Source organism: Rhamphochromis sp. 'chilingali', assembly GCF_963969265.1.
Source record: "Rhamphochromis sp. 'chilingali' genome assembly, chromosome: 4".
NCBI lineage: Eukaryota > Metazoa > Chordata > Actinopteri > Cichliformes > Cichlidae > Rhamphochromis > Rhamphochromis sp. 'chilingali'.
The window spans coordinates 36,809,472-36,822,670 of NC_137948.1; the positions used below are offsets into that span (position 1 = coordinate 36,809,472).

At 43.3% G+C, this 13,199-nt stretch overlaps 1 protein-coding gene across 1 annotated transcript; it reads right to left on the bottom strand.

Moving 5' to 3' along the window:
* Nucleotides 1-2,190: 2,190 nt before the first annotated feature.
* LOC308395450 (protein phosphatase 1 regulatory subunit 29-like) lies at nucleotides 2,191-7,678 on the bottom strand (the record flags this gene model as incomplete). Its single annotated transcript, XM_080880314.1, has 4 exons — nucleotides 2,191-3,805; nucleotides 4,225-5,216; nucleotides 5,943-6,092; nucleotides 7,481-7,678. 4 exons carry the CDS (start codon nucleotides 7,676-7,678, stop codon nucleotides 2,191-2,193), a joined length of 2,955 nt encoding a protein of 984 aa, XP_080736440.1.
* Between the last annotated feature and the right edge of the window lie 5,521 nt (nucleotides 7,679-13,199).

The window sequence follows — 13,199 nt, forward strand, 5'->3', positions numbered from 1 at the left end:
ATCAAACTCACACTGTCAATGGTGGGTTGATTCAAGGCCTATCAAAACAATAACATCAGATTAAATCCTGTGGAAAATCAAATAAGAATGCATTACTTGCATGCCTTGCAAACAGGCCAATCCAGACCAATCATACTCAAAGCAGAAAGAACATAGCCCAGAAGGTTATAGCCTAATTTCACCTTCACCTGCACAAGTGAAGGTGAATGACTTTTTGTTTTTCACGCCAGTGTCTGACTATCATTCCTGCCTGCAAAAAATGGAGGGAAATGCAAAATGATGAGACATTATATAAATAAAAAAATGGGTAGACAGACAGCGAAACAAGGCTATCCGTTATTAATTTCAGTCAAGCTCTGAATCCTGCAGAGTTAATAATATCAACAGAGCCTTCTGACCTCAGATGATGATACAACATCAGCCTTCAAAAATTAGTCATTAATTTATCCCATTAAGTTGGACAGAGTTGGCAGAAAAACAGAGGGAAATGAGTTATATTTGCATTTTAAGAATTTATAGCTTGTAATAGGAATTTGGGCAGAAAATTAAATAAAAATGCTCAAGGTCTCTTGTTTAGTCCACAACAGTCCCAAGCCTTGCTCCTCTAATCCATTTTCATTGTATTAACCATAGTTTTAAACCCTAATCCTAAATAAACCAAGGCTGTAACTTTCCTTTGTTTTCTTTATACTTTGCTGACCACAATGGAAAAGATTATAATGGAAACCTGTAAAGTCATACCTCCCAAGGGCACTTTGGTCCAGGTCTAGCGAGCTACCAGCTTCCACCCAGAGCACAAGGTGGTCATATATAGTGTAGCGTCAGAGTACATCCCTAGGGTCTTCACCCTGCGTATTATTCATTTCATCTTAACGTGTAGTAGTGGAAGCATTTCACTTTTTTGTTTTTAGGGTTCCTTGCATTCAGTTGATTCAAAGGCAACTGACAATACACTGAAGTCTGTCTGCATAATGGGGAAATTGTTAAAAATGAGATGCTGCTACAGTAAACCCTTACTTATTCTTAGTTTGCCTCTATTCCTAAACATGATTACCATTTTCTTTAATATAGGAGCTAATGGCTGTCCTGTAAACCTGCATAACTCAACCTAAAGTAATTTCTGCAAGACTTGGACTATTGAAATGTAAATTTTTCATCTCATAACTTCCCTTATGAAAAGAAATATGCTACAACTGTAAATAAGAAATGGACTATGGGACAAAAATGCCTGTGGGTCTTCATGCTATCTCAACAGACAATACACAGTTATGTACTCACTCACATTCACTCATAACTTCCTGACTTTGTTGTTATCCATATATTAGCTGTACAGGCTTTGCTACCTTGGGTGAGCTTGAGAATAATAAACGACTCACCGACAACCAGAACTTTACTCTTTCACACACAAGTAATCACTCAAGCATGCAGAAACTGTACGTGCATGTCCATACACTACTGAACATCTGTTTGTAGGTGCTTCAAATCAATGAGTGTGCGCAACACAAAGCGTTCCTGAACTATTCTCACACCGGCTAATCGCCAGGAAGAACAATTAACCTGATAAGTATCATTTAATGTCTTCCCTAAAGAGGGAGATTCAGGCTTTTCTAAAACAAAACACACCTAATTCTTCACCCTGCTTCCTCATTACCATCCTAAATGATGTTTCTATAGGACAGCAGGTACTGCCGTGCCATGGAATGATTGTTTTGTGAATAACGGCTTGATGGGATTAGAGAAAAAACAGATGGCGCTTAAGTCATGATGGGTGCTGTTTCTGGGGAGATAGCTGAGCTCCAGTTTGCCAGCAGTGAGGTAGAAGACGTTTGCTTGTCATCACCTCGCCTTTGATCATTAGTGATTAGTCAACAGGTCTGTGAAGCCTGAAAGGACCAAAGTGCCCAGGGTGAGGCAGGATTCTCGTTAAAAATCATTCGTGTTGAGGTGAAGACAGAGGAGAACCTTGGAAATAGCCTCTGAAAATGTCAATGGATTTTCACAAAATCAATTTTTAAAAATCACCAGGAGAATACCTCTTTAATTCTTGAACAGGCGCCTGAATGACCTGTGTCGCTAGACACCTCTGAGGAAACATTATCTGTCTTGCTACCTTAATATGTTCCTCTTCAGTAGTCTGCTGTTGGCATTCATTCCACAATCTCCCTTAGGACATAAGCTTTGCTCCCCAGCTCACAGCTTCTGCTGGGCGGAAACACCTTTCCAGTAGTCCAAAATATCATGAAGGTCCTCGTCCTTGGCAAACTGCACCTTCTTGCGCAGAGCATGCCCTGCTGCTATATAGGATGCTTCCTCTCTAGGGCTTTTCTTGTAAGGTCGGAATCGCTCCCAGATTCGCAGTGTGCTCTCAGATGAGTACTCTGGACTGGAAGAGTAGCCAGAGTTGTAGTTGTGGTGACGAGAAGGTGAGAGCTGGGAGTAGGTGGATGTGGCATCCCTCTTGGTGCGCCCAAGTGGCTTGAGAAACGAAGCCTTTTGGGATGGTGAAGGCGATTCATTGCCACCCTCATAGTAGAGTGCAGGAAAGGAGTGGCGGTGCTCAGAGCTATGATAGTCTGGCTGAACTTCCAAGTGCTGCTGTTGCTGCTGTCCAGAGCTTACAGCGCCACCTCCATTCCCACTATTACATCCCATTCCTCCCCCATTTAAGCTCAGGCCTCCGCCATTAATATTTCCCATTCCATTTCCGTTACAGCCTCCTATTCCACCACCTCCTCCACTTCCTCCCGCTCCAACACAACCCACGGGGCTACCCTTTTCTCCTGGGTACTTGGGAGGATCACTGCGCTGCTCAGGGATGTCTACACTATACACTCTTGTGTTCTTGGCAGAGCCTGCAGAAGGGGGACCACAGCGGTTCTTAACCACAGCAGTGTCTGCGCTCAGTTGCCTCTGAAGGGGCCGCACTGCATTGGCTGGGGGTGGATCACGGTAAGGAGGGGAGAGAAATCCACCCCCGCTGATACCAGGCCGCTCAGATAAGGGCATGACCAGGGGCACTGGGGCCATTGAAGGCGGGTGAGGCTGTTGATGGAGCTGTGGATGAGGCTGAGAATGGGGCTGAGAATGGGACTGAGGATGTGGCTGAGGATGTGGTTGAGGAATTGGCTGAGGATGAGGTTGTGGATGAGGTTGAAGGTGAGGCTTAGGGTGCACCTTTGGAGAGGAAGCCATGATCTGATCTCCAGGGTGACCTGGAGAGAGGGGGAGAAGGTTGCGCGGGAGCGATGCTATGCAAGGAGGCTGGGAGGACACAGAACTGGTATTGTCAGCTGTGGTCACAGCATTAGCTGAGGCATCCAGCTTCAGGGCATCAATGCAGTTGTTGATAATCTGGTTCACCTTATCGACCTCCTTAGCAATGGTGGAGATCTCTGATGCTGAGCCACGACCGTCATCATCTGAATCCTCCCCAGCCTCCGTCCCATTCTCAGCCCCACCTCGCATATCCACAACTACTTCCCCTCCTGGCCCTGCTCCTCCAGCTGCCATCACTGCCTCCCTGCCTTCCCCTGCCATTCCCGTTGTCCTTATATCCATGTAGTTACCCTTGCCACCCATAGCCTCAGAGAAGGCAGTGGCCATTTTTTCCACCTGTGGCAAGGTGGAGAGGCGGGAAGAACTGGTGTTGGCTGAACCGTGAAGCATGCCTGTGCTAGAGGAGGCAGACTGGGGCAGCTTGGCTCCTGCACCGCCTGAATGGTGATGCTGGTGGTGAGCCTGCTCCTGAAGACGCTGCATGGCATTTGGGTCATTGACTACAGCTGCAGCTGCTTCTGGGCCATACCTAAAAAAAAAGGTCAGATTTACTTTTAAACAAACAATACTCTGTTTCCATATTGCGTACCTTTTCTAAAAACTGGTTTCCCTTCAGTGATGGCCTAAGATGACAAAATCCTTGCTTTTTTAATTAAAGCTTAAAGAATTATAAAAATGACCTAAAGACTCGATAAAGAGTATGACTGATTTTTTTAAGCCATTGCTTGCAGTTAGAATAAATGAGGTCTTTCATAAATTCAAAAAGAAATGCACTGCAGCAAAACAACTAATGAAGAGATAATGAAATAATAAATTGTTCCAAAGAAGTCAATTACACCCACAGGACATAGTCATGTCAGTTTTTGGCTACAACATCCAAAGATGCATGACAGAAGATTCTATTGTGATCCCCAAAACTTTGATTAACAAACATGCACTGTCTCATACCTCATTTCCAAAATTGTTTTCTTCACACTAATTGCTTTTTCCTTCTCTTCCTGGATGCGTCGGCGCCTCAGACAGTAATAGACAAATCCAAGAACAATGACCATGCCAAACAGACATCCCAGGATGGTCATGATGTAGTGGGTTGTTGTGGAAGGATTCGTTTGGTGGTCCAGTGGTCCAGTAGCTCGTGTGGTAAAAGACATGCAGGTGTGGTTGTACTTTTGAGACTTCCTTACAGAAGCCACACAACAGGTGTAATTGGACTGTGGTTTCAGCCCCTTCAAAGTTATCGTGGCTTTGCTTGACTTGAGGGATATGTCCTCTTCAAGAGAAGTGTTGTTATACCGGGAGAGAACATACATCTTACTGTAGGGATGTGGGATCTTGACTATTAGTGAAGCTGTGTACGGAGCAACTGTTTGAAGCTTCATAGAAATTTGAGGGTTATAGATAGGGTCAGCAGTGGATGAGGTGGTTGGCTGATGGTACACACCTTGATCTTGGTCCAAACCCATCCCTGAGCCATCTTGATCTGGCATCTGAGAGGTCATCCCTGGAATTATCACACCATCACGACACATTGATAATAATATGTTTCGAGCATTTCTTCCATTTCCATACCCGGGACTCAAGAGTGGATAGCCAGTCATTTCTGGAGGTGTTTCACACTGGAGACGGTCATAGGTGCGGGTGACATTGTTAAACTCATCCAGCCAAGTGAGAAAACTGTAAAGCTCGCAGCCACAGTGGAACGGGTTTCCACCTAGTTCACATACTGTCAGTCTGCTGAGAACCGTTAAAGTAGATGGGTCAAGACGGGCCAACTTGTTGGAAGATAAGTCTAGGCTGTTGAGGTTGGGACACTCCCAGAAGGCATTGGTGGCAATGACCTCAATGAGGTTGTGTTGCAAGAAGAGGCACTGCATTCGACCCAGACCTCTCAACATGCCCTCAGTCAGGTTGGTTAGTTTGTTGTAGCCCAGTTGAAGAACCTGGGTCAAGGAGACAATCGGCTGTTAAAAAATATGCTCAGTTGTTCACCACATTTTCATTAATTGGTTGTTGCTTTTCTGTAGAGGATGTCAGAACACAGTTTAAGCTGAAACAATTTGGGAACATTTTGCTGCATTATCTAACCAAGTGTTAAGACATGAGTGATTCAACCGGACAAACATCTGAAATGATATACACAAGAAATTCACAGATTCATTTGCTGTTAACACTTACATTTAGCATGGTCTAAATGGGATTCATATTTAACCTCCTAAGACCTGAACTCTTCCACGTCATGCATTTTTAATTTCTCTTTGATATTTGGGGATATTGGGACCTGATGAATGTAAAAACAAAGAATTACCAGTTTTTTCTTTTTTTACCTAATTTTTTTTTTTAAGAAAAATGAGAGCCACATATGAGGATATTTATTTAAAATTTCGATAGAGCAGTTGCAGTATAATGTCCTCGTAAGTGGATATCAGGCCCTTGTAGAGCAAAATTGAGTATTTTGGTCTAAATAACCCAAAATGTGATGTCCACATATGTGGACGCCAGGTCCTAGGAGGTTAAAGACTTTACTCATTTTTCATCCACTTTTGCAGGAATATAAGAGAACTTTCCGGAAGTCTTAAGGAACGTCTATTATTTCCTTATGTACAGGTGAAGAAATAAAGTTTAAAAAAAGAGAGACAGTAAAAGCAGTTTCACTTTTGGCTTCAGACCTGTAGGTTGGCCTGTCCAGCAAAGGCGCCATCTTCAATGTAGCTGATTTCATTCTTGGTTAGATTGAGGTCAGTAAGGTTTGTAAAGCGGTACATGGAGGTAAAGAGCACGGCCTTAAGTTTATTCTCATTCAGCCTCAGGTCATGCACCTAAGAGAGACAAGACAACAGTTCACTTTACTTTTTCTGTTATAAGGGGAAGACCTAAAAAGACAGAAGCATATTGGAACCTACGTTTTTGCTTAATGAGAAATTTCCCCAGTTACACGTCGCATTCCCCAGTAATCACAGCGCATTTGTAAGCTCTTGTACACTGCTTCTGAAACATCTAGATTATGTAGGTCTTTATGCTATCTCAGTTAGGTAAAATATCTTCATATTACGTTGTCTCGTTTTAATCACTTACACTGGCAATTGTGCAGTGTTACGCCAACTAAAATATATGTTGCTTTCATTATAAGATGTCAGTGACATCATACATTTGAGTACATTACAATACCAACTATATTTAGGGAACAGACATAAAACAGCCTTCACATTCACATAGTTTACAATGACCATTACACTGAGTGTAAGAACATTAGAATCACTGTTTTCTAGTCAACATCATCATGGAGGCACAGGTTCAGCAGAGGTTGCTATCCGGTTGTTCAGTGATGACGCGACGAATCCTACTTCCGGGTCTAAAGTAGTCTGCGTTTAATATGGCTTTTGTGTTGTTAACATGTTTAATGTTATGTATTTTCTTCTATTTGATCTCAAAAAGCTCCTAAAACAGTCAGTGATCACTGTTGACCTCCCTCGGCTTTTATTACCGCTAATCATTTATTTAAGCTCAGTTTTTAAAACCTTAGGATGTAACTACAGCCCAGCCCATGCAGCAGTATATGAATGACTAACCTCGTATTGTGGATGGATTATCTCAGTTGTTCTCCTGGCTGAAGTTTGGTCCTTTTACAGCATCCTGCCATGCGATTACATTTGTTCCTGACCACCGAGAACACTCACGGTAACTTTTATCGAGTGGAAAAAAAAGTTAGCTTGTTTATATTATGCTAACGTAGCTGTGTCGCTAGCGGTCACGCAGCACATCATTATATACCAGCTAGCCCAACTTCAGTAACCCTACAAACGTTACTGCTGTTTAGTTTTCTGTCTTCATTTATGCTGGAAGTAATAACAGAGCTGTACGTTTTAATTTGTTTCCAAAACCCCGCAGTCAGGACATGCTATATTGTATTTAGATAGAAGCTAGCGAGCTAACTCCCTGCTAACTTCTAACTCCGTTAAATGTCATAAATTCCGTTTTCATGGATGCCTGGATGTTAAACTCAATTGTTACACCTGGGAGAGCAGAACGCTGATCATTTTATTAAAGATGAAAGACTTTAGACAGTTTTTCAACTCTCAGTAATGCCACAGTGATCGTTTGATATATGGACCTGCAGCGGAGTTTAGACCCAGACACGGCTAGTGACGTCAGACTGAACAACCGGATAGTGATAGAGCACAACTGGCCTGCAGATAGTCATACTGACCGTGCTGTTGATGTGCTGGGGGATGGTCTCATATGGAGGCTGGTTCTGACTGCAGATAGCAAGCCAAACGTAACCTTTTTCCCCCTCTATCAGCCAGCAATCCCCTTTCACTGTGCCAGACAGGTGGAGGAGCAACAGTGCAGGGAGCAGGAGCGAGAGACACAGGGTTGGAGAGAGAGGGGACAGTCTGCTGGCCATGGTTTGGATGTCTGAGTGCCACCTCAGTAGAAGGGTAGGGGGGTCGGGGAAAGGATGGATAGAGCAGCAGTTCAAGTTCAACGCTGGAACCGATGCAAATCGGGAGGCAAGTTTAAATAGACAGAGCAGTTAATGTAAAGGCTTCCTTCTCAACAATTAGAGCTGAGGTTGCAGCATGGCAGCAAGTCCTGTCCCCATTTTAGGTGTTCCATGTCAAAGGGTTTTGGAGACTGTCAACCCAGCAGCTACTCATGGCCCCGTAAAACCGTATGACTCGATAGCACCAACGAGGACGTGCTCGATCTCAGACGAAAGGTAGAATGCCTGTACAACATAGACAGGAGGAGACAAGAAGGGAGAGGGAAAATTAACAGCGTTTATGACAGAATGATTAAGAGTAGGCAGAAAATTCTAATGCAGTTCATATATCCCCAGATGGTTTGGAATTAACTGAGTGCAGGTCTTATTAAAGTATAGGAATACATTTTTTTTAAAGTATGACTCTAATACCCATGTTACCCAATCTTTTCAAGGTAATGCACCACAGTAATAAATCCATTAACTGCCATGATTACTCCATTAAGTCTTAATAAAGCCCAGAGAAATATAGTATTACTTTTCAAATGAAACCAGACTTTTTACGCTCTGTAATTACTCATAGTCATGAACAGCGCTACAGTACAAGAAGCTGCAAGTTCTTCCATTTAGACATCATGATGGACTAATAAAAATGTAAATCGCCAAGAATATGAAAGCGACGCCGGTTGTCTAATGTGTTTTTGTCATTGTTTACAAGGCTCGCCAGCTCGCAGCTGCAGTTCTATTAGTTTAACTCTAAGGTATATGATGAAACAATGACAATTTAATAGCTGAGGTTTTACAGGGGTAAAAACAGAAAGATGGGCTAAGTGGAAAACAGAGAAGGGATGATGTAATTTGCATGTTTTAACAGGATGCTAGCTGACATTTAGCCAGTTACCTTTCTCTGGGGATTAACCATGGTTTAGGCTCTAATCCAGCGTAAAATATTATGTATCTCATCAAAACAGCAGCAACTCTTTTAATTATTTTTCAAAGTTTTGATTTCCTCCCAGGGGAAAGTTATCTAGCCAAAACATGAATGACAGCTAATTGATAGTGACAACAACTGTGAAATAGACTTGCTCAATTCCAAATACACTTCCCTTTGTCCTTTTTTAAAAAACTTATATTTATTTATGTTTTTAGGTTGTCTCAAGTAGATGAAGCGAATCTGATGTGTCTCAAGGAAGTGAAGCACTTACACGGTGTAAACCAGGAGAAACAGAAGAGAGATTTGGGTGCTTCTGTTCAAGTGCCCGTTTGTGATAATCTGTTCTTCCCTCCTTTTCTTTCTCATCATCTGTCTCTTTGCACATCTTAGTTAGCCTCACAGGGAAAAGGCTTCCCTTCACATTATTCTGTGAAATTGATATTGGCATTTCAATTCCTCCACCAGAGGCCTTTAACCTGTGTTTGACCCAGACTTGCTGTCATCCTCATGAGTGCATGAAACACACAAAAGGAAACAAAAAAAAAAATGTACAACTTAACCGCTGCGAAACAACAGCTAGTTATCCCCATCAACAGTGTAATTATGAAAGTCATTCATTAATCATCTGTTATGGATTGGACTTTGATGTGCCTGATTTCAGTGATTGTACTTGTGTGTATGTGAGCCTTACTTCATTGCATTTCCCGATGAAAAGATGCAACTAAAGTGAATCATTCATCAAACAACGATTTGGACATTGATCATCATGCCATGCTGAAACTGACACAGATTCTCATCCTTCTTCTTTCATCCCGTTCCTGAACTGCTTCCCTCTTCGCTCTTTGAAAACATCTCCAAGGCTGGCAATACGATGTAGTGACACAATACTGATCTTTTTTTTCCTCTTAGGTTTTAATGGAATGGACCGACAAAGCCTCTGGCTCAATTCTGCAGTTTAAGAAGATTTCAGAAGCTAGAAAAATAATTTTTAATAATTAAAAAAAAACTGAGTGTGTCATGCTTGTGATTACCGTAAGGCTGTTTTTCTCCCGTTGGGAACTCATATTCACATCATATCTGATACAACATGACTGGTAGCCTGACGTGATATTTACTGTGCTGAAAAACATGAAAGTCTAGTCAGTCAGGATCCACTTGAAAGCTAGTTGTTTACTGCAGAGCCCCGTAACAACAACTTCCACAGTAGTTTTAATTTATAATGCTGTAATGATCATGACCACACTAGTCCATTCTGTCTTATCGTCCGGTTTAGTCTCGTGTCTCTCCCTCCATCTCTGCCTATAACCAAATTTGCTGTTATCTGACTTCCTGTCTCTTTTCTGCCCAGCTTTTTCTCCTGTCTGCTTTGTTTTTAAGCCTGCTTATCTCTCCTGCCTTTCAGCTAGAAATACAAATGAATATACTTCATCACCAAAACATAACCTGACACCTTTTGTGCGCTATCGCCTCCCCTCCTCACTGCTTGCATGATATTCATGCCATCAGTTTTATTTTAACAAGAAAACAAAGGGAGTGACAGCCTTGTTTCCCACCTTCTTTTCTTCTTCAAACAGGGCTCTCATTGTTTTTAATTACTGTCCATGAGAGCTGAGCTTTAATTAGAGTTTTGTATCTGACAAACAGAATTAATGATGTCAGGTCACCAAGATGTTTCTGACTCTGTGAATATGAACACCCTGTAACAACGGCTAGAACTAGGCAGACTCCAAGAGCTAACCAGCTGTTTAAAATTAATGTCTTTTAACCCTTGTATGGTGTTCGGGTCTGTGAGACCCGTGTTCAGTTTTTTTCAAAAGAAAAATTAAACAATTAATTATTTTTTCACGTGTAAATGTGTTGTGTCTTTCCACTCACGCCACTTGATTATAACTGATTTATTTATAACATTTTATATAAAAGAAAAACGAGAAGCACATTAATTCATAAATGTGATCTAACAAAGGTAAAGGGAAAAAATTAACCATGTTTGCTGTTCATATGTCTTGTAATTGGGATGAAGTAAACATCTGTTGAGTAATTTAACATAAAATTGTTTGATAGTGTTAATTTGGAAAGCCAAAACTCTAGCGGGTCCACCAGACCCATGAACACTGGCTGAGTAACAAAAATACGAACACCACACAAGGGTTAAATATATATTTATTTATTAATTTTTTGAGTAACTTGCTACTACATTCTGTCTAGCGTGCCACTAGCTTGTCTTAGCTTTAACTGCTCTAAGATCAGAAAAAACTTGTGTGTTATTATACATATACAAATATCACACACACACACACACACACACACACACACACACACACACATATATATACATATACATATATATATATACGTATATATATATATATATATATATATATATATATATATATATATACATATATATATATATATAAACACCCAGCACGCCCCTGCGGGCGGTTTATCCTTCAAGCTCGGGTCCTCTACCAGAGGCCTGGGAGCTTGAGGGTCCTGCGCAGTATCTTAGCTGTTCCCAGGACTGCGCTCTTCTGGACAGAGATCTCCGATGTTGTTCCTGGGATCTGCTGGAGCCACTCGCCTAGCTTGGGAGTCACCGCACCTAGTGCTCCGATTACCACGGGGACCACCGTTACCTTCACCCTCCACATCCTCTCGAGCTCTTCTCTGAGCCCTTGGTATTTCTCCAGCTTCTCGTGTTCCTTCTTCCTGATATTGCTGTCATTCGGAACCGCTACATCGATCACTACGGCCATCTTCTTCTGTTTGTCTACCACCACTATGTCCGGTTGGTTAGCCACCACCATTTTGTCCGGCTGTATCTGGAAGTCCCACACGATCTTAGCTCGGTCATTCTCCACCACCCTTGGGGGCATCTCCCATTTTGACCTCGGGACTTCCAGGTTATACTCGGCACAGATGTTCCTGTACACTATGCCGGCCACTTGGTTATGGTGTTCCATGTATGCCTTGCCTGCTAGCATCTTGCACCCTGCTGTTATGTGCTGGATTGTCTCTGGGGCATCTTTACACAGCCTGCACCTGGGGTCTTGCCTGGTGTGATAGACCCCAGCCTCTATGGATCTTGTGCTCAGAGCTTGTTCTTGTGCTGCCATGATTAGTGCCTCTGTGCTGTCTTTCAGTCCAGCTTTGTCCAGCCACTGGTAGGATTTCTGGATATCAGCCACCTCCTCTATCTGCCGGTGGTACATACCGTGCAGGGGCCTGTCCTTCCATGATGGTTCCTCGTCTCCCTCCTCTTTCTTGGGTTTCTGCTGCCTGAGGTATTCACTGAGCACTCGGTCAGTTGGGGCCATCTTCCTAATGTATTCTTGGATGTTCGTTGTCTCATCCTGGACTGTGGTGCTGACACTCACCAGTCCCCGGCCCCCTTCCTTCCGCTTAGCGTACAGCCTCAGGGTGCTGGATTTGGGGTGAAACCCTCCATGCATGGTAAGGAGCTTTCTTGTCTTTATGTCAGTGGCTTCTATCTCCTCCTTTGGCCAGCCTATTACCCCAGCAGGGTACCTGATCACGGGCAGGGCGTACGTGTTGATGGCCCGGATCTTGTTCTTACCATTCAGCTGACTCCTCAGGACTTGCCTGACCCTCTGCAGGTACTTGGTGGTTGCAGCTTTTCTAGCGGCCTCTTCATGGTTCCCATTCGCCTGTGGGATCCCCAAGTACTTGTAACTGTCCTCTATGTCTGCAATGTTGCCTTCTGGTAGTTCAATCCCCTCAGTTCTGACTACCTTCCCTCTCTTTGATACCATCCGACTACACTTCTCCAGTCCGAACGACATTCCAATGTCATTGCTGTATAGCCTGGTAGTGTGGATCAGTGAATCGATGTCTCGTTCACTCTTGGCATACAGCTTGATGTCATCCATGTACAGGAGGTGGCTGACAACTGCTCCGTTCTGTAGTCGGTATCCGTAGCCAGTCTTGTTAATGATCTCACTGAGGGGGTTCAGGCCTATGCAGAACAGCAGTGGGGACAGAGCATCTCCTTGGTAGATCCCGCACTTGATGGTGACTTGTGCTATGGGCTTGGAGTTGGCCTCTAGTGTTGTACGCCACATCCCCATTGAGTTCCTGATGAAGGCTCTTAGGGTCCCATTGATCTTGTACAATTCTAGGCATTCCCGTATCCAGCTGTGGGGCATTGAGTCATAGGCCTTCTTGTAATCAATCCAGGCAGTGCACAGGTTGGTCAGTCTGGTCTTGCAGTCTCGGCTGATTGTTCTGTCTACCAGTAGCTGGTGTTTTGCGCCTCTGGTATTCTTGCCAATTCCTTTCTGTGTCCCGCTCATGTATTGACCCATGTGCCTGTTCATCTTAGCCGATATGATGCCTGACAGGAGCTTCCATGTAGTACTGAGGCAGGTTATTGGTCGGTAGTTGGAGGGGACCGGTCCCTTCTTGGGGTCCTTGGGGATCAGGACCGTCCGGCCTTCAGTTAGCCATTCCGGGTGTCTCTCGTTAACTAGCAGCTGGTTCATTTGTGCT